The sequence below is a fragment of the Xyrauchen texanus genome, chromosome 43, assembly GCF_025860055.1.
Source record: "Xyrauchen texanus isolate HMW12.3.18 chromosome 43, RBS_HiC_50CHRs, whole genome shotgun sequence".
NCBI classification, from domain to species: domain Eukaryota; kingdom Metazoa; phylum Chordata; class Actinopteri; order Cypriniformes; family Catostomidae; genus Xyrauchen; species Xyrauchen texanus.
Window position 1 is genome coordinate 15,200,280 of NC_068318.1, and position 25,919 is coordinate 15,226,198.

At 37.7% G+C, this 25,919-nt stretch overlaps 2 protein-coding genes across 3 annotated transcripts in view; one reads left to right on the forward strand and one right to left on the reverse strand.

Annotated features, from left to right (window-relative positions):
* The window catches only part of LOC127636110 (F-box and WD repeat domain-containing 11-B), a 33,480-nt gene extending 19,006 nt beyond the window's left edge, over positions 1 to 14,474 (forward strand). For both annotated transcript variants that reach the window (XM_052116507.1, XM_052116508.1), the window contains exons 6-13: positions 1,831 to 1,968; positions 5,545 to 5,663; positions 5,815 to 6,064; positions 8,830 to 8,948; positions 9,109 to 9,219; positions 9,906 to 9,984; positions 13,354 to 13,518; positions 13,626 to 14,474. In XM_052116507.1, coding sequence (XP_051972467.1) covers positions 1,831 to 1,968; positions 5,545 to 5,663; positions 5,815 to 6,064; positions 8,830 to 8,948; positions 9,109 to 9,219; positions 9,906 to 9,984; positions 13,354 to 13,515 — 978 coding nt within the window. In that variant the 3' untranslated portion in view covers positions 13,516 to 13,518; positions 13,626 to 14,474. The remainder of the gene's footprint in view (positions 1 to 1,830; positions 1,969 to 5,544; positions 5,664 to 5,814; positions 6,065 to 8,829; positions 8,949 to 9,108; positions 9,220 to 9,905; positions 9,985 to 13,353; positions 13,519 to 13,625) is intronic.
* A 1,593-nt stretch (positions 14,475 to 16,067) lies between these two features.
* LOC127635810 (fibroblast growth factor 18-like) lies at positions 16,068 to 25,785 on the reverse strand. The gene is made up of 5 exons (XM_052116042.1): positions 25,311 to 25,785; positions 24,822 to 24,861; positions 24,538 to 24,715; positions 22,819 to 22,925; positions 16,068 to 19,091 (listed from the first exon to the last, which is right to left on the reverse strand). The coding sequence occupies exons 1-5, from the start codon at positions 25,340 to 25,342 to the stop codon at positions 18,807 to 18,809; spliced, it is 642 nt and encodes a 213-aa protein (XP_051972002.1). The 5' UTR covers positions 25,343 to 25,785; the 3' UTR covers positions 16,068 to 18,806.
* Between the last annotated feature and the right edge of the window lie 134 nt (positions 25,786 to 25,919).

Consider the following 25,919-nt stretch of genomic DNA (forward strand, 5'->3'; position numbering starts at 1 on the left):
GATGCTGGCGATGAGCTGCAAACTGAACCAGAGGTTAATGGTGGTGGACATCCTCCTCCCCGGCCTGTTCAGTACTGAATTTGTTTGCCAGTCCATTTTTATTGACTTGAACTGTTTGAATCAGAAAAGAGAATCATATGACAGCAAAAACGTGACGACTGTAAGTCCTCACTTTCTATGAGAATCCATTGTGCTTGCTAAATGAACATTTTACAGTGTGAATGCACTTTATTTAATTCTTGCATTATAATTCTACTTGGATGTTAACCGCATTTACTTGCTAGTCTGGTGCCTGCCTTATATGGCATTTTCATAGGCATGGATTATGATAATTGTGAACGAACATGCACAACGCCCCCTCTTTATGAATGTTTGGAATTCACTAACATGCACACGTTCTACTAACAAATCTGGGGAGTACAAAGAGTTTCTGAATCCAGCAGAATGTTTTCAGGAAGGTCAGTTTTACATGCAAATTCTCAGAATTTACTCCATAGATTTTTGAAAGTTTCATGAATGAATGATCCAAAACATTGGAGTAAGAAGAATTTTTAGTTTTGGAGTGGCCTAGTCAAAGTCCTGACTTAAAACTCAATTGAGATGCTGTGGCAGGACCTTTAAAGGCAGTTCATGCTTGAATGCCCTCCAATGTAGCTGAACTAAAGCAGTTCTGTGAAGAAGAGTGGGCCAGAATTTCACCACAGCATTGTGAAAGACTGATTTCCAGTTATTAGAAGCATTTGGTTGCAGTTGTTGCTAATAAAGGTGGCTAAACCAGTATTAAGTTTAAGGGGGTTTTTGGTTTTTCACATAGGTGACCGTGATATAGGTGTTGGATTACTTTTTTGCTACAATAAAAATATATATTTGAAAACTGTATTTTGTTTACTCAGGTTGCCTTTATCTCGTTTGAAGATCTAAAATAATTTGGTATGAAAAATACGCAAAAATAGAAGAAATCAGAATGGGGGAAAATACTTGTATGTTACAGGGCAGCCAAAGCAGTGCAAATCTCATAATATAATACTGACATTACCCACTCAAAGAGATGCATTAAGGTGCGGTAACCCACACCAGTTTTGAGCCACCACAATGTGATAAGGTGTTGAACGTCTCCTCACACGAATATGGGACGTATTTTGAGCGCTTCAACAGGAAGGGGTTCCTCTATAGATGTCGCTGTCAAACACATTTATGCAACAATACGGGACACAAAGCCTTCAATACAAGATGTTTCACTGCCCACTAAAATACAGGACAATAGGTGTCCCATACGGGATGTCTTAATTTTGGCCTAATCTTGACTAAAACTGGACTTTTGTAAACCCTAGCATCAACAAACATTGCATATGCCAGCTCTGTCATTTGTCTAATGTGTTAATATTTGGATACTGCCTTCATTAAAACATTATGGTGAAACATCCATTGCTGATCTCTCACACATGGTGAACATACACAAGTTTACATCATTACTATGACAACTAATGTGGACGTGCTAGCAAACTTGACTAAATTCTGAATGGAGTCTTGTCAGATCATCTCTGAAATGGTGATCACAGGCAATCATGAGTAGCCCATACCTCAAACCATTAGATAAATTTATGTAGAAGAGGAATAATCTGGGGTATTTCTGTCAATTTCTATGCCTTTTTTTGTCCCAAGCCCTGGTTAATTTCTAATACAGATTTTCATATGTAATATTAAAATGGTGAGATTTAATATTAGTAAAGTAAATTAGTTACACCTCTTAACAGTTTCCTGTTACTAAATTTCTTATACATGAAGAGATCAATTTAATTTGTGCTTTTATGTTTCCTCTGATGTTTCCAGACCATAGAGGCAAACTGGAGGTGTGGCCGACATAACCTGCAGAGGATCCAGTGTAGATCGGAGAACAGCAAAGGTGTTTACTGCCTCCAGTATGACGATGAAAAGATCATCAGCGGTCTACGAGATAACTCCATCAAGGTGCGATTTGCTCTCTGCTAGTGTTTTCTTGGGAAATCTTGTGTGGTTTTCACTCAGTTTAGGTTCTGAAACCACATGATCTGATTCCATTCTTACACAGGTGTCATTTTTACTACATCTTTTCATTTAAGATTTACACTGGCGTTTGAAAACATTTTGCAAATGTTTGATTTTGTGACTGGGTGTAATGGAACAACATGAGAGTTCTTCAATCAAACGGATTAAGGATCTCCTTTTGTGATGTAGTAATTCTTTTAAAACTGTAAACAGAAACCCTAACATGCCTTGATTTTTGGTTTTACACATTTAAAATCCTCTCTTCATGTAATATAATAATGAAACTAGTGAGAGCACATTGAAGTTGGCAAGAAAATACAAAACCATGTGATAAATTCAGGATGTAATGTGAATTGGGTGTTCAGCCCACATAAGGGACAATTAGATATAGCTGCTTGAAAGGATTGTCCCATTAAAAATCAATCTAGCTGATTTGTTCTTTATAGAGTTGCAAGGTTCACACCTTGTTGTTGGAGAGAATGTTAGCATATCTTTCTTTTGGCTAGAAATTAGATGCACATTAGGTGCTTCCCAAACTGCACACCATTATTCTATAATGCACTATTCTATGTCATTTTGTTGTTAGGCAGTGCGAGTAGTATGTTTACACTAAAAATACAGCAAAAAGAAGTGTACTACGAGTACCTGGATGATGCACATTTTCAACCATCAAAACGAAGTGTGGAATGTTGGACACTTAGTGCACTCAGAGCACGTGGCTTGCTGTACATAGCAGAAGGGGCGGTTACGCTGCTGGTCAAGTCAGCCTTTATTTATAGAGCACATTTAAAAAAACAATAGAAGCTGACCCACGGTGCTTTACAGATCAAACATACAAAATGACAGTGATTATAAAAACAGATTAATTTAAATATAAAACATAATAAAATAAAAACATTTAAAAACAACGTGTATTTATCCATTTCAATCTATTCAAAGATCTATTCAAAAGTTCCAGAATAAAAATGTTTTTAAAGATTTTAAAATAGCTGATGATGGAGCTGACCTGGTCTGACAAAACAGTTGTAAATAATGAAGAATGTAGCTGCTAGTTAAACCTCTGTGAAGACAGCATATGTAAGTTGAATGCTTTACCATCACACCACGCTGTGTGAATATGCACGTTGTTTGTGATACAAGTGTTGAACTGAGGTCTGCTAAATTACTAAAGCTAGCGGCAACACATCACTTGTGCTTGAAACTTCACTTACGTCACCTGTTAAACAGCGAATGCTTCTGTGTAGTAACAAACAGTTAAATGTTCCATTTTGGGACGATACTACATTTTGAAAATTCATACACTACATGGTTAAGTGCATAGTGCATATTTTACAAGTGTATAGTGTGTCATTTGGGACACAGCTAATGTCTTGAAGACCATGGTGAGTTTTACATGGACAAGAACCACTCGTTTACTTGAGAAAATGTGACAAATCTAGGATTTATTTTCTCTGTTGGTTTGATTAGGTATGTATTTGAAGCAGAGAATGTTTTATTATAATTTAAATCATTATTTAGATTATTTTGAATCTGCTAGGGTGTTACAGAATGGCTGCCTGCTAGCCTGAGTCAAAAGAACCGACCACCTTTTCTCTACGATATTCTGGTACTGAGATATGAGTGTTGCTATAGAGATTCTAGGGTGTTCCATCTGGTTGCTAGGGCATGTCTTGCAGCTAATAGTGTGGTGCAGGATGGCTTCATGTGGGCTTGAGTCAAATAAACCCATCCCTGTGTCTACAAACTTATGGTGCTAAGAAATTACTGTTGCTGTATACGGTTCTATCATATAGATGTTTTGATTATTGGCAAAAACTATGTCCGTGCATTTATGCTAAAAAATGTGACAAGTGCTGTTACTAGGATAACCATGAGTGCTGAATACGCTTTACTAACATGGCTAAGATTTAATAGCATTGTATGTTTAATGTCCTTATGAGTCAGATCCACATGTTAAGAAGACTGTTTAAAGGCCTTTCGTGTTTGTAATGTGTAAGCCCGTTTATCGGTCCAATGACGGTCTCCAATAATACGGGTGAAGGTCTCTGCGCGTTACTGTCTTTCTTGTTAAGCAACACAACAATATTAAATGAAATACATTTTCTCTTATGTATTACCTCATTATTTCATCTGACTCCATAAATGAAAAAGGTTTTTAATGATATCTGAGCATCATTAAAAGTGAGCGAATGTTTGATTATTCTTTTAACTCCTTTAATTATATTTTACCCGTTTAGATTAAGAAACTATGTCGCTTTGAGGTCCTTGCGTGTGTTCTCTACACCGCGGGTCTCACGATCACAAGCGGCCAGTATTGGATCATCAAACAGAGGTAATTGCTATATACCTGAGATCGGTTACGTTCACGTATACACAATCAAAGATACTTCAGTATAGCCCCATGGAATTGCATACACTTGAATGTAACTTAACGTTTTCTTCAGTAGAGGTCACGGCCACTATTACAGATGTAAGTTGACCAACATAACTTCTCTTATAATAGCTTTGGATTGGCCATGCGTGGTTTCCCACGTACACTTATCTGGAGAAACATCAAATTAAAACAGAGGTTAGACACCCGAATTTAGATTGGTCAAGCAGCTGTTGCTGTTCTAAACTGAAATTCCCTTTTTGTCTTTGCAAACCAAGTACACTTGAATCGATGCCAAATATTAGTCTTCACTAATCTGACGCAGACTTGCGGTAACATACGAATCGTTTAATCTGTTTGGGAAACACAATGTCAGAGTCAGTCAGAATAAAATCAAATGTTGACAATTTATTGACCAGGTGACATAATCAATTCATCAATTCCAATTAGACAGTGATAAGTCAAAGTTAGACATTTTATCAAAACATAAGAAATTTGAATTGCAATCACCTGAAATAAACTACAAACAGTAAACTGTTTGGGATCGTCTGATTACAGAGAGCCCTGAGCAATGTGTCGCCTTTCCTTAAATACCCAAACCATGGACAAAGGGGATTTTGGGAGTGGTTAGGTTTGGAAGACCTGGGGACATACTTCATTAACATACAAGCAGGGATGGAGACAGACCTCCAGAATTATAAAGCATTTGGCAAAGACCTTATAACTTTGCTGTCATTAAGTTTACAAACCTGGGGATAAGAGCACTATACCAGACGCACTGAGACATTTTAAATGTTTCCAAACATGTTACACTAGTTACATTATTTGTATACATCAGATATAGACTTTTGTTACATACAGATCTTAGGTGATTCTGAGCTGGATGGGGGAGAGAGGAGAGAATGGGACAGATGTGGAAGGGCAACAATGAGGTGTGAATTTGCGATCTTCGCTCAGTGGGGTGTGGTGCCTCAGGAAGAGTTGCTAATTGCGAGAAAGTTAGTTTGTTGATTTTCTCAAAGATCATACATTTGCTCTTTGCCTTTGAATGCAAACACATTGGCACCCTGCCTTACAAATGTGTTCATCTGGAAGATTAATTGTTCTTTCAGTTGTTAAAAAACAAATGTATGTATGTTTGCATTCAGATATGGGACAAACAATCTCTGGAGTGTTTGAAGATCCTGACAGGGCACACAGGCTCTGTGCTGTGTCTGCAATACGATGAAAGAGTCATTGTTACCGGCTCCTCTGATTCTACTGTCAGGTCAGAAATCTATTACACTCTCGCTCTCTATAAGTCCTCTGTTAATTTCTGCATTTCTTTTTTTATTTCTCTCCCTTTCCTCTATGTTCTGCTTCAGTAAATGAGGTAATGATTATTTCAGTTCTCACTTGTCTTTCGATCTCATTCTCAGAGTCTGGGATGTGAACTCCGGGGAAGTTCTGAACACTCTGATCCATCACAACGAGGCTGTGCTCCACCTGCGGTTCTGCAACGGGCTGATGGTGACCTGCTCCAAGGATCGCTCCATCGCCGTGTGGGACATGGCCTCTCCCACGGACATCAGCCTTCGCCGCGTTCTTGTCGGCCACCGAGCTGCCGTCAATGTGGTTGATTTTGACGACAAGTACATTGTCTCCGCCTCGGGGGATCGGACCATAAAGGTCAGCGCTCAGATCTGACTGACTGTCATCGGCTCTCAATCAAACCACAAATCAATGCGTTGTAAGAAAATCTAAAGCAGAATGAGAGGGTGGGTGTGAATGTTGAGGTAGTTTCACAATAGTTAGACTTTTGACTAAAGGGTTCCTTTGGGTGTAAATCTGGAATAAGCAGGACATTTTGAAATTGTTTTGGCCAGGCGTGGAAAAGTTTTTGCTGCAAAAAAGCTTTTTTTTTTTTTTTTTTTTTATAAACCAACCTGCCAAAACGACTCGTTCTCTACTTCCTCCACATTGTGATGTTGCATCACAACAAAACATCAACACCTATTTGCTTCCATAGCCCCGCCCAGTACTTGTGAGCAGTGAGATAGCAAGGGGAGAGCAGGTCAGTCAAGAGCAAAGATCCAATCGTAACATTAGGCATTTGCTGTCAAGTCTAAATGGAGATGCAGCACCAAAACTGAGCATTTCTGGCAGAGGGTCAGAATGAAGGATGGAAAACGATCATGATTTACAAATGACTTTTTTTTTTTTTTTGTGCAAAAACATTGCTAATATTATAAATGAACCTCAATGAACATATTAAAATAATGTTAAAATAAGTGTTGTGACCCCTTTAAACGTATGGAAATTTCTATAATGAAGATATTTTTTTTTTTAGTTATGCTTTGCTTTAAATATGTAATTGATTGATAGATAGATGTAGGTGTATGTGAGAGAGAGAGAGAGAGAGAGAATATCTCTTTGCAAGCCATAGTGATTTCTGATTTGTGAGTCAATCGTGTTTTTGAGACTTTCTTTTTTTCTTCATTGAATTGATCAGTCAAATTGATTTTACAAATCAGTCTGAATGATTCATTATGTAACTGATCTGAATTTGGATGTTTTTTTTTTTTAAATCTGTAGATCATGAAAGAGTCTATGTGACTCCTCAAAATCTTGATCCACATTGCAGCATATTCTGGCCAAGAACAGCCCACTTAGACAGGAGGTAGCTATCTGATTGACACTAAAAGCTGTGCTATTCAAATTTGCTCCTTCACACCTTTTGTCAACAGTGCATTTATATCTATTAAGCTATAGAGTTGTCAAACAGGTTTCCAGTATAGTCAAAATAGACATGGCAGGTCTGCTATTGGGCTAGTTTGGACTAGTGGTCGACCGATATATTGGAAAGACCGATAAATCGGTCGATATTCTGGCTTTATTATCGCATCGACCAATAAATTGTCCCATTTGGCCAATTTGTTTCTTGTGCCTGCTTGCATGTGAAGTGACAGACTTTTGTTGTTACATGCCATCGTGTTGCTACAATAATATAATAATAGGCTGTGTGCAACGGTCTCATTTAAACAGACCGCATATCAGAGTCGCGACAGATGCATTTGAGTTCATAATGTTAAAGTGCTCGTCTTTTTCATTCTCCCTCTCTATCTTCAACAGTTCCCTGTAACTTTTATTTGTCTTGTCTAATGATAAAAAGGCAAATATCAATAAAACGAATATAAATCTTCCTTTTAAAGCATGTATTCTAGCAGTCTCTCCTCATCAGTTCTCTGTAACTTTTAACTGTCTTGTCTAATGATAAGAAGGCCATCCAGCATCCTGTGGAGTGCTCATTTATTTACCTCCTAAAGCACATATTCTAACAGTCTCTCCTCAACTGTTCCCAGTAACCTTTCTAAAGATAAATGCCCTAAACAACTACATTGTGATTTATACAGTTGCTGTGTTTGCCAAATTTGGCAAATCCATTGATTATGTTAGTTCTTGTGAACTTGACTTTTTTTCCAGTGAACTGATGAACCTATGCACTCCCTCCCAGAAATTACATAATGTGTTGGCATGCTGTCTGAGGCTAAGATTAATGTTCAGGTGTCTGTTTGCTCTGGTGCATGCTCAAAAGCAGCCAGTAGAGGGCAGCAGTGTACCAACAGCCTCGGAATTCTCAAGACTGCAGGCCTGCTGTCCGCTCCTCTTGCCCAGAGCCCTATTGGGCACTTGTATTGTCCAGCCCCTCTCTCCCAGATGTTGGATTTGTGGGCAGTTGGGATTCCAGTAACAGACAACCTTGAGCCAGCCCACCTATCACCCTGGGAAAGGTGCCAAGTCATTCTTGACCCCACCCTCTCAAAATATTCTCCAAATATGTTAGCAGGACATTGAGGGCTGGTGTGTAGAGGCAATTTCACATATGGACATACACACTGTAGTTTGAGAACGTTATGTACCAGTGCTTCATCAAATATACCTGTTAATTTTCTATACAAAAATGCCACTGAATAGAAGGTATAATTAAACCAGTTTTATAAGAGTTTGTGTAGCAAATAGTTCAGCCGAAGTTGTTTTTTTTTTTTTGTAAATATGGATTTATTTTTTTTATTTTTTAATTTTTATGGTTTTGTTATTTTTTTTACATTCATTCTTCCAACAGTAGGTTTGGTCTGTAATTTGTGATTTGAAGATTGCCATGGCAACACAGTTATAATGTAGTATTAAATAGAGATGTGTCAATGTGTTCATAAAAATGGCAACAAGATGAGTACAGCATGTTACATATCTATGGACATATCAGCAATAGCAACCATAAAGGAAAGAAAATCTGTTTGGCACGTGACAAGTCGGTTTTGTGTGCATGTGTGCGCGTGTGTGCGTGTGTGTGTGTGTGTGTGTGTGAGTAGCTCAATGATTTATTGTTTAATCTTCTGTTGCATGTAGAATTTGTCTAACGTTGAGGATGTTTTATGTGTGTGTGTATTCTGCAGGTGTGGAGTACGAGCACCTGTGAGTTTGTTCGGACACTGAATGGTCATAAGCGAGGTATTGCCTGCCTGCAGTACAGAGACCGACTCGTGGTCAGCGGCTCTTCAGACAACACCATCAGGTATGTGAGAATAAACAATAAAAACAGTACTTGGTGTTTGAAAATCAACAAATGTTTAAGTCAAACAATAGTTCCCCATTGCCTTGGGTTTATTTGTTGTATATGGCATCAAAACCGTGGGGTTTTTTCCCCCCTATAATATTGCTCATTCTCTCAACAGGCTGTGGGATATCGAGTGTGGAGCATGTTTGCGGGTTTTGGAAGGGCACGAGGAGCTTGTTCGTTGCATTCGTTTTGATAACAAGCGGATTGTGAGTGGAGCATATGATGGGTATGTCTGAGTCTGATTTATTCTTAGTCAAAGGGAGGTTTGAGTTTTTCAGAAAAACAAAATGCAGGAAAAAAATGCTTGGAATTTTCAATGACTGAGACAGTTTACAGACAGGAAGTTCCTGTTAAATTCTTAATAAAAATGTATTTGAAAATATTATATTTCAACTTGGAGACTGGGGACTCATTATGAGTCACTGAGATGTATATTTTCAAATAAACCTATTAGCAAACCCCTCTTAAACTCGTTTTTCTATCCAAAATGCTGTGTAGTCTGGGGATTAGAATTACATTTTTGCAAGGTTTTTTGTTCGGGTTACTGCTGGTTTATTCCTGCCCTTAATGTGCATAATCCCTTTATTCTCACATCTTTAATCGTGGAGATGCAGTTGTCTACTCCCTGTGCTCTTGTCATTAATCTGATACTTGAGCGGTGCACAATACCCTCACAACCAAGGGAGCAGTCTCATTTAAACCCACAAAGCCCAAAATTGAATCAGAGTATCTGTAGATTATGCATGAAATGCAGCTCTAAAGAACAGAAGAGAAAGTGGTATTTTAGCTGATGTATTTTGGATTATGACAGTCATATTCTGTTTTGTTTTTTTTTGTGTGTATTGTCTAATGGGTCTTCATTGTATTTGTGTGTGTGTGTGTGTGTGTGTGTGTGTGTGTGTGTGTGTGCAGTAAAATTAAAGTATGGGACCTGCAAGCTGCACTTGATCCACGAGCCCCAGCCAGCACTCTGTGTCTGCGTACGCTAGTGGTGAGTTCTATCCTTCCCAAACAAACATGCCCCCAACCCACTGCCATTCACTTTCTTATTTAAAGTGTTAGTTCACCAAAAAATTATCATCATTTACTCACCCTCATGATATCCCAGGCATGCATGACTTTCTTGAGCAGAACACATTTGAAGAAAAATAAAATATCTTGGCTCAGTAGGTCCTTAATGTAAGTGGATGGTGATCTGACTTTTAAAAATCACAGACATTCAGCAAAAACATCCATTCCAAACAACTCCAGCTGTAAAATCTACATTGGAAAATGACATTGTTTTGGAAACGCACTGTCCACACTGCCATTTTCAAGCATTTTCCATAAGTTACTTGTCCACACTGAAATGTTGTAAAGGCTTTAATCTCCTCCCTGCGCATGTGAAAAAACGTCTTTGCATGTACGGTCTGAAACACTATTGTTCTCGTGTTCTGTCGCCTGACACCAAAAAAAACGTCATCTCGGTGTGGATTGAAGGCCAAAACTTAGAGAAAAAGATGTTAGTTTGGATGTGTCCTAAAGCAACACTATCCCTTTTTGTATGGAAAAAAATATCAAGTGCTTTTTAATTCTAAATCATTGCATCTGGTCAGCAGCTTTATATGTGTGTGGCGTAATTGCGTTGGCATGGGAGACACGCAAGAATTGAGGCATGTGCGACACACCCGGAAGAGCAGCGCTGTTTACCACTGAGTAGGAGGAAAGCTGTACATCATTTGTATCCGTTTCTTTTCTTACAATGTTGCTTTTTTGTGCTTATCCTGGGTATCTTAACCGAGAGAAGAACATGAGATCATATCCGTAACATGCCAACAGGAATACGTCACATGAGACTGCGTTAAAAAGTACTTAAATATTGATAATGTTTTGCACCAAAACAGATTGTGTCGCTAAAGACAGGGTTCGTACAGTGTGCTTGAAGTACTTGAATTTGGCTTTTTCAAATTTAAGTCCTGGAAAACCCTTGAAAATAGCCATTTTTACCAAGAGGTGCTTAAAGAGCTTGAATTATAGAAAGACTTAAGAGTATGACAGACCACTGCTGAAGCTGGCAACGCATAGACTGCACTGTCATGTGGCACCTGTTACTTATGGCAGCGCAGTTCAGAATGGGCCAATCACAATCAGTTGTTACTGGAGGATTTTGAAAATATATGTTTTATAGATACTTCTGTGATGGATTTAACAAGTATAAATTCTTGCAACTATCAGTTTTACAAATTACTCTCCAGAGTGAAAAATGATATGTGATGTAAAACGTTCTGAGATTTGAATGCAAATCAATGGAGAATTCAATTTTGTTTAGCAGTCTAGCACCCCCTGGTGTAAAGACAGCTTTGTGTAACATTTCAATATTAAAGATATCAAAATATGTTGACAAACATGTTCCTTGACTTTTTAGTCATTAAATAGTTTTCAAATAGCGAAAAAATAAAATAAAAGGTATCATTCTATAACCTAACCTTTAATGATATGAAGTGGCTTGACTCTGTTTTGAATTTTGTTTAGAATATATATTTGAAATCAATTGCCTGAAGAAAAAAAAAATCTGTCCCCTTCATCTGGTACACTACATCTATGACATTTAAAGTTATTTATGTATTTATTTTGTACTTTTAATACTAGCAGTTGTGCAAATAATAGGGCTGAATAATGTGCTAAAAAGCTAAACAAAATTGTTATGATTTTATATATATATATATATATATATATATATATATATATATATATATATATATATATATATATATATATATATATATATATATATATATATATATATATATATATATATATATATATATATATATGCTTTAAAAATATATTCAGATGTGCATATATTGATTTTTCCCAGCATTATTATTTCACATTTTAACTAATATTTTCACACATAAAAATGTGGTGTTTTTGAACCCTCAAAATTTGGCGAGTAACCCTTATTGGTGTTAATTTAATGTTAACTTGCTTCGTTGTGAAAATAAAATTTATGAAATTTCAATATTTTGTATGTTGGAAAGTCAACATTTTTTGAGTGACCCATTTGCAGTTTGGGTCTGTTCCTCACATCTGTTGTGTGAGTTTAGAAAACATGGAGCACATGCGCATGAGTCTACTGTTTATGAACACAGTTATTCACTTATGTGAAAGCAAAGTGCGTTTTAAGGGAGCTCACTACAATAACACATCAATTTTGTCATGAATGGTTACTGAGAATATGTAGTTAAAGATGCACATTGAGACATGTTGTACTTGTAATAAGTGGTGTTTTATAAAAATAAATGAACTGAGTAAATAAAATATTTTTATTAAAAATTAACAATTTAAAGAATTTGTTTTAATGACATCTCGAGCATAGTCCTTGAAAACAAATAAAAATGTGCTTAAAGTCCTTGAAAGTCTTTGAATTTAACTTTGAAGCATCTGTACGAACCCTGCTTAGAAGACATTCATTTAACCGCTGGAGTCGTATCAAAGACTTATGAGGTTTTTTTGGAGCTTCACAAGTCAGATCTGCATCCACATGCATTTTAAGGATCTACTGAGCTAACAGTAGTTTCTTCCAATGCGTTCTGATGAAGAAAGTCATACACATCTGGGATAACAAAAATCTAATTCATTTTGTTCCATTAGGGAATTGACTTAACAGTAACTTAAACCTTTTAAAACAAACCTGCTGTGAGCTCTGTGGTTGTTAATCGATGATATTCTGTTGAAGCCAGCAGTTAGTGTTATTTCAACTTCATTAAAATAAAAAAAATCATGTTTAATAGTAAAATTCCTGGTGGAAAATCTACACTACACTACCCACGATTCTGAAGGAAACAATCCACCAATTGTATAATCTGGGCAAACAAGCGTGCCAAATGAGCCCATCAGCGACCCTTCTACTTCCATACACTGGGAGTGACGCAACCAATACTCTCTCCCTACACTCAAAACTATGTGTAATACTCTTTAACATATCGACTCTGTACTCATCAATAACTTTAAATCAATAGTTTTATATTTTTTCCTCATCGCTTTTATTATGTTCACATAATTTGCAATGCTTTAGGGGATTGTAGTTCATTCCCTCATTAAATATGTTACGTACACAGTCTTGTACCTTCGTCTTTTTTTCAAATAACTTGGATTCAAATCAAAGTTTGTGATTAATCTCGAAGCCGATTTGTTTGGTGAATGGCTTGGAGCTCTTTTTGTTAAACTTTTTATGCAATCACTATGCCTGTATTAATATGATATACTATATATCATTGCAATATTGTGCATATGAATTTTAACTTTATTAATTATGCCTGTTAGAAAAAAAGAAAAACGGCCTCTAATAGTCTGCCCTTTCATGTGTGTCTGCATGTAGGAACATTCTGGCCGAGTGTTCCGGCTCCAGTTTGACGAGTTCCAGATCATAAGCAGTTCCCATGATGACACTATCCTTATCTGGGATTTCCTGAATGTGTCAACCAATGGACAGACAGAAGGACGATCACCGTCCCGCACGTACACTTACATATCCAGATAGCAGGTAACACGCTCAACTCGGTGCATTTAAAAAGCACGTTAAGCAATTGTAATATAACAGTAAAACAGTTGTGCAAACTCTTAAGTTGCATGCATGTGATCTCTTGGCAGGGAAGCTCTGGTGGCGTGCGGAGTGTGTGTGAGTGTGTTTGGGGACTGTTCGGCTGACCCAGTCTCTGTGGAAGTGTGCCAGGATCAAAGGTCGAGGAACGCCACCACTACCCCTCCCCATCACCCTCCTCTCTCATCTGTCTTTTTGATTTCTCCCCCTCTTCTATCCTTCCGAGGGCCATCCCCAACACACAAACAGAATGGGTTGTCTTTCTCCCTCTCTGCGGAGGAGGAGGTGGAGAAAAGATGGAGAGTGATGCCATGAAGCAGAGAATGTGTGGGTGTGGAGCCCCGCCCCCTCGTACAGAGTGACGGCTGCCCCGGCTCCGCCCCCTGGGCCCATGAACTCTGTATCTGTCTTTTTGTTTGTTTATTTTTATTAACGTAAATAAGAAAAGAAAAACTAAAGGGAGAAGGCAAGGTCTAAGAAGACCCAAGTGCTTTCCTTCCCTCAGGACTGTTCTGCATGATTGAGTGAGAGATGGGACATAATGTGTGCTGGTCAAACCTCGGTTTCTGTCTTATGTTGTTTTTTTTATGCTTTTCCTTTTTTAAGTTGGGAAATTGACTTCTCTTTTGCTTTTCTCGTAAAATCGTATGAATAATTGTAGTTTTGACTTATCTCCTGATGTGTCCTGCCATTTCTCCATTTTAGCGCTGTCCTTCTCTCCGTCTCGTTCCCCATTCACTGTCTGCTTGTCTAGGTTCTGAATGACCCATAACTGATCTGAATTTAGTTGTAAACAGAATTGTCTTGTCTAAAATGGTGTTGTATATTGAAAAGATTTTTTAAAGAAAAAAAATGCATTATTAATAAGAATAAAGTACTTGACTGTGAAGGAGTGTTAAGAAGCTTGCACAAGCACATCATGTTTTAGTGTGTGTGTGTGTGTGTGTGTGTGTGTGTGAGCGTGTATTTATCACTTTGTGGGGACATTTTGTCGGTCCCCATGAGGAAAACAGCTTATAAATCATACTAAATTATGTTTTTTGAAAATGTAAAAATGCAGAAAGTTTTCTGTGAGGGTTAGGTTTAGGGGTAGGGTTAGGTTTAGGGGATAGAATATAAAGTTTGTACAGTATAAAAACCATTATGTCTATGGAAAGTCCCCATAAAACATGGAAACACAACGCGTGTGTGCGTGTGCGTGTGCGTGTGTGTGTGTGTGTTTTTTATGCATGATTTGTCCCTTTTGAGAGTGAGAGAGAGAGACAGGCTTTCCAACAGGCCCAGATTTCATTAACCTGCCACAATGGCTGCCAAACCCTTCTGCAAGCACCACTGCGAAAGCTCAGGGCTGCTGTTCAAATATTTAAGTTTACCTCCTGCTCAGAAAATGTGGAAATTGGCAGCACTATTTTTCATCCAATGGTGAAGTCTTATTTCACTTCTCCTTTTCTTTTGATCGGCACCATAGCAACAGGCACAATATGAGCCCAATTTGGAAAATAATTTCAACACTTTACCGGATGGCTGTAGCAATTCAAAATATGTAGAAATGTAGAGCAATTTTTTAGTCTTCAATGATAAAATATGAACATTTAATAGTTTCCTTAAAGGGATAGTTTACCCAAAAATGGAAGTTCTCTCATCGTTTACTCACCCTCATGCCACCTCCGATGTATATTACTTTTTTTCTTCAGCAGCACACAAACAAAGCTTTCTAGAAGAATATCTCCGTAGGTTCATACAATGCAAGTGAATGTGATCAGATCTTTTGTAGCTCCAAAAATCACACCAAGTTAACAGAAATAATCCAAAAGACTCCAGAGTTGTTTAAATCCACATCTTCATTTACAATATAATAGATGTACTTTTGTTTCCTTTGATTTTTTTTAAAAAACAATTTTTTTTTTTTTTGGAGCTGCAAAGTTCTGATCACCATTCACTTGCATTGCATGGTCCTAGAGAGTGGAGATATTTTTCTAAAAATGTGTTTTCTGCTGAAGAATGTCATACACAACTGGGATTGCATGAGGTTGAGTAAATGAGCAAATTTTACTTTTTGAGTTATTCTTTTAATCACAGGGCTGAATTCAGTTCTGTGTGAAATGCAGAATGGAATTCCAACAAAGTCCAGCATTAGTATGAATGATTGCAGGCTAACACCAGGCAGTGTCGACTCGTGATACAAGGGAGTATGTGTGAGAGTGAATGAGATGTTATAAAGACAGGAGGATCAAGAATGCAGCAGAAGACTCTGCACTCACACATTTACTTATTGCTTTAACATTGATGTCTCTTGATATGAATGAATATCGGAAACGTGGGAGTAGATCATCAGTGTACAGTATAGAATGATCAGCCTATTTGGTTAATGTGAATAGTGCATACAAAACATTTAAATGATGTCATCATTTACTCACTTTCATGTTGTTCTGAACTCCCATGTCTTCTGTGAAACTCAAAAGGTGTAATGCAGAATGTAAGCATTAGTCACCATTCACTTTCATTGTATGGAAAGAAAAAAGTGAGTTTTGGGGTAAACTGTCCCTTTAACTAGCTGTTAATGATCAATGATTAGTTCTAAAATATAAACGTTATACTGTATATTAGATGGTTTGCATTTTTTGTTTATACAAGAATGGTGTGGAGGATAAAGATCTCATATAGTTCATTCCTTCTGGGTCCAATAGGCGGCAATAAAACAAGGCTGGGAAATATAATTATTAGAAGATATCTCGCCCTTCAAAGGAATGAGTGATGGTGCCATGGAACAGTAAAAAAGAAATGGATACATCCACAAAATAAATATTTTAATAACATGAATAGTATCAAAATATTTCATCTCTCAAGATTTTAGGCAGTTTGGGACACAGTTATAATCAAAAAGCAACATTTTGCAATGCATTACTTGCTGGGCTGGAAGCGCCTGGGTCAGTTGTAATAACTCTGGTACATGTGTAACTATCTAGAGTGGAAATAAATCCATGCAGTGACCATTGCTGGATATGCTTTTCCCAGCTTTCCTTATCAAATTGCCCCAAATGTCAGTGCAGATCAGATTTTAAATATTATTATTTTTTCCATCTTTCTTTTTTTTTACATTTTATACGCTTCTATTATTATGGAAGACCATTCCCGTCACATTAAAAAAACAAATTATTTGATAAGTAATAACTCTGAGATATTACCAAATAAATATGAGTATCTCATAATTATGACTTCATCTCATAATTAAGACATTCTCACAATTTTTACTTCCTTGAATATTTGTGAAATATTTGACTGTCATGAATACAATTTATAATTCCATAATTTTGTTTTACCATCTCATAATTTCGACCTTATCTCATAATTATGCCTTTTTTGCCATAAGTTAGATTTTGAATCTAATAATTGACTTTTTATCACTTAAATATGAATTAGTTTCTCATAATTATGACTTTTTATCTAAGGATTATAACTTTGAATCTTATAATTATGACCTTTATCTCATAAATATGATATCAAAGCACATTTTTTTCCCCCATATGGCAGAAATGGGCTTCCATACTAATTTGATAGTGAAAGCACTAGAACCAAATTAGCCAAAATATTGAATTTCAATGGATGTGTACAACTTTGTGAATGACAGGAGTTTGAATTCTCAGAATCTGCTGAGCTTTCTGCGGAATTCTATGGGCGTAGATACTTTACAGGCCAACACATAAGGTGCTTTTCTATCATTGAGCCAAATGTGCCATTCCATACCGATCCGGGCTCATTGGCAAGTCTACAGTTTTTTTCCACTGTTATCCTGCGAAAAAGAATTAAAATCGACTGACTAGGCAAGTGACCAATCATGAGCCGCGACGTCAGTAAACTCTCTGACATGAGTAATGTCCACTACGAGTCTCTTCACAAATACATTCTGGTTCTTTGATATAATCTCATGGTTCTCTTAGGCCCAATGCCTATAATAAAGGAACAGTTCACCGAAGAAGAAAAAATTCTGTCATCATTTACTCACCCTCATTTTGCTCCACACCATTCACTTACATTTTACAGCAAAAGTTTGTAAAGGAAGTGAATGGTAAGAGTGGCTTGCCGAACATTTAAATGTTGACAATTTTCATTTTTGGGTGAACTATCCCTTAAAGTAGCAGGTCCTTTTAAAGGGATAGTTAACCTAAAAATTAAAATTCTCTTATCATTTACTCACACTCATGTCATACCAGATGTGTATGACATTCTTTCTTTAGTAGAACAAAAACAAAGAGTTTTAGAAGAATATCTCTGCTCCGTTGGTCCATATAATGCAAGTGAATGGTGATCAAAACTCACATAAATGAAACAGAAGTAATACATATCTTAAACATATAAAAACATTTTAATCCATATCTTCATAAGTAATAGTATAGGTGTGGGTGACAAACATCAACATTTAAGTCCTTTTTTTACTCTAAATCTCCACTTTCACTTTTTCATCTGAAAGTCACATGTGGTGCCTGTTTAGTTAAATTGGAGATTTAGATATTGCTCCTTCAGATATGGATTTGAATGCTGGTGTCATATGGAGTATTTTTATGATTACTTTATGTGGTTTTTGGAACTACAATGGTCTGTCCACCATTAATTTGCGTTGTATGGACCTACAGAGCTGAGATATCTTAATCTTTGTTTGTGTTCTACAAAAAAAGAGTCATACACATCTGGGATGGCATGAGGGTGAGTAAATGATAAGATAATTACAATTTTGGGGTGAACTTTCCCTTAAATCACCATTTTTGTTGTGAACATTCAAGTCCAGAGGTCTTAGTTGATGTGTATTGAATTTGAACTTGCCAGTCTTCCATCCTTTGCTGCGTATGGATTGCATCCATGTTGAAGTTCACATAAGAAGAGCACTTGACTTAATTTCTCAGTCACTCATTTTAATGGTGGATCTGTGGCACTGGACATTAGAGAGGAATTCTATGGCCTGAAGTGCTTGGTCCCATACTTGTCAGGGTTTAGTAACTGGACACTTGCCCAGGAGTCTTTGGTTATGTTTGCATGATTACACAGTGTTTAAGCAACCTCATCCTTTGACTGTGACTGTGACTTCTACTGGGAGGTCGATCCTACGTCTAACCTAATCACATTTTAAAGGATATTGTGTCTGTTTCTCTGTCCTTTTAATGAAATGGTCTTTGCAAACAAGCTCCAAGTGTCATTCTCCCATCAGTGCGTGTTAAAATGCAGTGTCATATGTTGTATTATGGGAGTGGTTGTGGAGACGTGGAGGTCTGTTGGACTCTTTTCCTCCTCTTGCTGACTGTGGTAAAGCTGCAGGGCTGGAGATCTGGCTGCTCCCCTGGAGGGAAGCGTTTCATGAAATGCACATCTCGCTGGTTGGGTAACGTGTTGGGGCCCTTGCGCGGTCCGCCTCTTTTGGTGAAGCCTACATACCAGCCCAAGTAGCGTGCTGACATCCAAGCGGTGTAGTTATTCTCAAGCATTATCTCAACAAAAACACAGCCTCCATTTACACTGCTGGCTTTCTGAAAATGGAAAAAACATGTACATACAGTGAGGTTCAAAAGTCTGATATCCATGTGTATATATACTGTATATATTAAATAAAAATTTTATAACAGAATGTACTGAACTGAATTCACAGGAATTTCTTAGAATTTGGTTTGACTCCCTTTAGCTACAATGACAACATGCACTTGAGCTAGCATGGACTCCACAAGTTTGTGCAAAGCCTGATGATCCATCTTAACCCAGCATGATTTGACAATATTCTAAAGAGCATCTTGTTTGCTTCAATGGAAGCAAGGAAATATGATCTTTTGTACAAAGTGGGAATGGTGGTGGCGTAGTGGGCTTCAGCACATAACTGTTAATCAGAAGGTCACTGGTTCGAACCCCGCGGCCACCACCATTGTGTCCTTGAGCAAGGCACTTAACTCCAGGTTGCTCCAGGGTGATTGTCCCTGTAATAAGTGCACTGTAAGTCGCTTTGGATAAAAGCGTCTGCCAAATGCATAAATGTAAATGTAAAGTAGTTCACAGGGTTAATGTCATAAATTTGGCTTATTTGAGTTACTACAACGGACCCAGGCACTTGTATCTAGTGGCATAGAAATGGTGCAAAATCTTAAATGTTTCTTATTCGTTGTCCCTCATAATGTTTATTTGTTTTATTTACAGGTTTTAATTATATTTTGAATGCAACCCTGTTGACAACTCTGCTCACAAATAACTAATGATGTCTCCCATTACTGATTAGAAATTCCGGTTGCCAAAAAAGGCAGTGCAATCAGCAGTTGTAACTCTACTTGTAGTGAGTGGTAGCGCTGCGTAACATGGTCAAGATCGCCCTATAGCTTGTTAGCGATTTCCCCTAATGTGCGATGGTCAAATCTATACTTCTGTGATACATTTTCAATGCTAAGATAATCCAAAAGATTCTCCCTATCACGAAAAATTTGCCTTGGCACACTGTCCTATTCATGTACTTCTATAAACGCAGCCATTTCTTTTTCTTTGCCAACACTTAAGGTGAATTTTTGAACCTTAAAGAGATAGTTCACCCAAAATTGTCATTTTCTCACTCTCATGCAAACCAGATGTGTATGACATTCTTTCTTCTGCTGAATGCAAACAAAGATTTCTATAAGAATATTTCAGCTCTGTATGTGCTCACAATGCAAGTGAATGGGTACCAACTTTTTAAGCTCCAAAATGCACATAGAGAAAGCATAAAAGTAATCCATAACTCTCCAGCTGATAAATCCATGTCTTCAGAAGCAATATGATAGGTGTGGGTGAGAACAGATCAATATTTTAGTAATTTTTTTTTTTACTATAAATTCTCCTCCCTGCTCAGTACATGGCGATATTCACAACTAATTCAAATCACCAAAAACAAAAGAATGTGAAAGTGAAAGTGGAGATTTATAGTTAAAAAAGGACTTAAATATTTATCTGTTTCTCACCCACACCTATCATATTGCTTGTGAAGACATTGATTTAACCACTGGAGAGTTATGAATTACTTTTATGCTGCCTCTGTGATTATTTTGGAGCTTCAAAATGTTGGTAACTATACATTTTCATTGTGAGGACCTACAGAGCTGAGATATACACTCACCTATAGGATTATTAGGAACACCATACTAATACTGTGTTTGACCCCCTTTCGCATTCAGAACTGCCTTAATTCTACGTGGCATTGATTCAACAATGTGCTGAAAGCATTCTTTAGAAATGTTGGCCCATATTGATAGGATAGCATCTTGCAGTTGATGGAGATTTGTGGGATGCACATCCAGGGCACGAAGCTCCCGTTCCACCACATCCCAAAGATGCTTTTTGGGTTGAGATCTGGTGACTGTGGGGGCCATTTTAGTAAAGTGAACTCATTGTCATGTTCAAGAAACCAGTTTGAAATGATTCGAGCTTTGTGACATGGTGCATTATCCTGCTGGAAGTAGCCATCAGAGGATGGATCCATTTTCTCTTTCTGTTTATGCCAAATTCTGACTCTACCATCTGAATGTCTCAACAGAAATCGAGACTCATCAGACCAGGCAACATTTTTCCAGTCTTCAACTGTCCAATTTTGGTGAGCTCTTGCAAATTGTAGCCTCTTTTTCCTATTTGTAGTGGAGATGAGTGGTACCCGGTGGGGTCTTCTGCTGTTGTAGCCCATCCGCCTCAAGGTTGTGCGTGTTGTGGCTTCACAAATGCTTTGCTGCATACCTCGGTTGTAACGAGTGATTATTTCAGGCAAAGTTGCTCTTCTATCAGCTTGAATCAGTCGGCCCATTCTCCTCTGACCTCTAGCATCAACAAGGCATTTTCGCCCACAGGACTGCCGCATACTGGATGTTTTTCCTTTTCACACCATTCTTTGTAAACCCTAGAAATGGTTGTGCGTGAAAATCCCAGTAACTGAGCAGATTGTGAAATACTCAGACAGGCCCGTCTGGCACCAACAACCATGCCACGCTCAAAATGGCTTAAATCACCTTTCTTTCCCATTCTGACATTCAGTTTGGAGTTCAGGAGATTGTCTTGACCAGGACCACACCCCTAAATGCATTGAAGCAACTGCCATGTGATTGGTTGATTAGATAATTGCATTAATGAGAAATTGAACAGGTGTTCCTAATAATCCTTTAGGTGAGTGTATATCTAAAAATTGTAGTTTTTTTTCAGCAGAAGAAAGAAAGACATACACATCTGGGATAGCATGTGGGTGAGTAAATGACGTGAGAATGTTCATGTTTGGGTGAAATATTCCTTTAAAGTATACTTAGGAAAATGGCAATAAAGGATATTTATGGAACACAAAACAGTATTTACGGGTGTACTTAAGTAAAAAAAGAAAAAAAAAAAAATATATATATATATATATATATATATATATATATATATATATATATATATATATATATATATATCTATACACACATACATAAGGGGAAAGTGTAAGGGATTATGACATTTCACTTATAGAAATATAAGTAAAACTTATGGGCTATTATCTACAACAACCTTATGTTTAAAGGAAACGTTAGGTTAATTTTAAGGAAAAATTGCACTTAAGGTGCTTAATTCAATCAGGCACACATTTTCAAAGTGGACTTATTAACCCCACTGTATTTTCATATAAATGAAGTACATTTATTATGTATAATTGTCTTCAGAAACCGCCACTCCCTATATGCATTTAACACAGTCTGCATAGGGCACCAACTCCCTAGGGGGCACCAGAAATTCCACTGGCTGCCCTTACTCGCACGTTATTCAAGGACCAGATAGCAGTCACAATACCACAAGCTTGCACCGCGCCTGGTATCCCATTGAGCTTTGATCCCACTGGAATCATTTAAAAATAAGCTCATTATTTCCCAACTGTTGAGAGATACTGTTTCAACAACAGCTCAACATAGATGCATATGCTAAAAAGCATGGTGCTCACAATTATGAGACATTCACACTGACAGCTCTTTAATCATGAAAGGCACCAAGTTGCTGTGCTGTTGTTTTCAAGAAGCAGTTTAGACTAAAATGCAATTTTATCAGTAGCTAGCACATAAGCTCACTGCTTTGCCCTAATATTAAACTCTGCTAAGCTTTATCACATCAGCAACTGTCATTTCTGCTTATGTCTCCTTGAATCAGCAACTCTCATTGAAAATGGTAGATTTCTGGTTGATTTAGCACTGCAAACAACTGTCAGTGATAACACCACTTTAGAGTGCAGTAACTCACCTTTCCCACAAGCTTTCCCTTACGATTCATGCACAGGTAGTAGTTTGACTCTTTTCCTCGTATTCTCACTTGACTCCCAAAGGTGTCTGCCTCCACCACAAGCTGGGCTTGTGAAGAAACACACACACAGAGAGACAGAAATATAAACAGGCTGCACATGAATCAATACTGCAGAATAAAGCTGTCCGAGGCAACTACGGTTGGAAACTCAATATGCAACAGTCCTTCAATATTTTACAAAAGGAAACAATACACTGTTATTAAAATTAAACAGAGCTATCTTTCTCTTTTGTTTGCTCATTGTCTAATCTAAATGTACCTGTATTAATTTAACAGTTTTATTCCAAATAAATTACAAATCGAGAAAGCTACTACACAAGCGATTCATCCTAAGTAACATTAAAGGGATAGTTCACCCAAAAATGAAAAGTCTCTCATAATTTACTCACCATCAGGCCATCACAGATGTGTATGACATTAATTATTCACAAACACAAACTTTTTTGAAAAATATCTCAGCTCTGTATGCCATAAAATGCAAGTGATTATTAACCAGAACTTTGAAGCTCCAAAATCACTCTAGTGGTTAAATCCACGTCTTTAGGGGTGAACTAATAGGTGTGTGTGAGAAATAAATCAATATTTAAAGGGATCATGACATGAGGAGTCACAGTTTCCTTGATCTTTTCACATGTAAGAGTTCATTGTACTATAAAAACAGAAGAAGCTAGCAGATAAAAACATAAACGTAAGTTTCAGAACTTAAAACTTTCTCATCACTGCAAAAAGTGTATTTGGTGAAACCAAGCTGCCAAAACTTCCTTCATATTTTGATGTAACACAGTAGACATTTGCATCTGATTACCTCCACAACAACACTTCAACGCCTACTTAACCTTATCACCTCCATAGCCCCACCCAGTAACCGTGAGCAGTGAGATGGCAAAGAGAGAGCTGGTCAGTCAAGAGCAGAGAGCCAATCATAACATGTTTACTGTCAAGTCTTAAAAGAGATGCAGCACCAAAATGAAAATTATCATGTTTTACAAATATGCAAATTTTTTACTAACATTATAAGTGAACCTTAAGGAACATATTGAAATAATAAAAAGGCATTTCATGAACCCTTTAAATCCTTTTGTACAATAAATCTCCATTTTCACTTCCACATTCTTCTTCTTTTGTTTTTTTGGCGATTCACATTCTTTGTGCATATCGCCACCTACTGGTCGGGATGGTAACAACAGCAGATTTGTAGTAAAAAAGGACATAAATATTGATCTGTTTCTCACCAACACCTCTCAGATCACTTCTGAAGACATGGATTTAACCACTGGAATCATGTGGATTACGTTTATGCTGCCTTTATGTGATATTTGGACCTTCAGAGTTCTGGACACCATTCACTTGCATTGTATGGACCTACAGAGCTGAAATATAATTTTACAAATCTTTGTGTTTTGCAGAAAAAAGAAAGTGATACACATCTGGGATGGCATGAGGGTGAGTAAATGATGAGAGATTTTTCATTTTTGGGTGAATTATCCCTTTAAGGCACAGCTGATCCTTCATATGGATTGTCAGACATACTCTCTTTATTATTGTATTGCTATTGTTCAGTTATCTTATAATTAGTTAATCAGGCAGTAATTCAACTTAAAGTTAACCTCAGTCTTCCGTGGCATTAATTTGTAGGTACACATTCAAACATATCCTTACCATATTTGTCTCCATCCTCTCCCATGGCAGTGATTTTCTTGCCAAGGACCTGGACATGTTTTCCGCTGGTCCGGCTGTATAGTTGGTAAACTCTGTGTTGCTTCCGGCTCAGACCATCCCGAACCCCAGTCTGATTCTCCACGTGAACTCCAAAGTTAACATTTTCCACTGCTAATACCTGTACAAATGCACAAATAGGAGTCAGTCAGACACCAAGAACTCTTATTGATTATTAAGCTATTTATTGATGAATTAATGGTAACATATGTGCAGACTGTAAACACCTGTAATGGGCTGTATAGTAGTAAAACGGCCTGGAAGCATCTGGCCAGGGAGAAACAGAAAAGAAACATATGTGATTGTTTGGCATTTGCGTTCAGTAAAATTAACATGTCAGTCTAGTTTTTTATTTTCTGTACAATAACTCTATACAGCATTGAGGCAAAATCTAACCAAGCTTCTGGAAACAGCAATATGAAGGATAACTATTCAAACATTGAAAGTCTCATCATTACTTTGCATGTTGCTGTTATCAGAGGAGGGTCCCATTTAAACACACACAGACAGACTGACTGGGTGGGATGTGTTATTGTGAGAACACAGCATCTGCTCTGGCTATAAGTCTGACCCAGAGATGGGAAACACAACAAATGTCCAGGGTGGACATAAAGGTGGAAACATGCATGTCTGTCATCATCGGTAGAAGGAGACGCAATTCAAGAAGCCTTCACACCTCATACAGAATGAATGATCTTACATCAAGTTAAACTTACAGCAGGACAGCCGAGGACAGGATGGATTGCATCGCTCCAGCGCTACTATCACCCAGGACAGTGAGCTCTTTGCGCCGGATTCGGGCGATCGTTTCAAAAATTGCACCCAGGTGAGCATCTGAGCGCGCAATAGGAGGATTGTTTAGAGAGAGTCTTCTCGCAAGCAAATCTGTTCAGATGTACACGGGTCCATCCGGAAAAGAACGACAGGTGAAAAACAGGTCATCGCCCTCCAGTGTGACCCCGTTCTCCACATGACACACTGACAATGGCTATTAAAAGAAGACGTCCAGTGTCCCTTGTTCTTGAAACGTCCTATAAATAAGCATATAAAAGCGCAATTTAGACTTCCAAATAAAACTAATGCATTGCAATCCAGGGTTCCGTCTGTCCTTTCAGAGGTGCTTATAAGATTTGATCCTTTTCCAGTCTTCTTTTGTCTGGCAGCGGGGTGGAAAGGACCCCTCTCTCGCCACAGGACAGTGCGTTTACTGAATGAGAAGGAAGCGCTGCTGAAGTGGAACGGAGATGGGCGGGGTGCGCGCAGGGGCAGGGATGAGGACGGGATGATGTTTCCAGCTCAGTTATCATTACCAAGGTGGAGCGAAG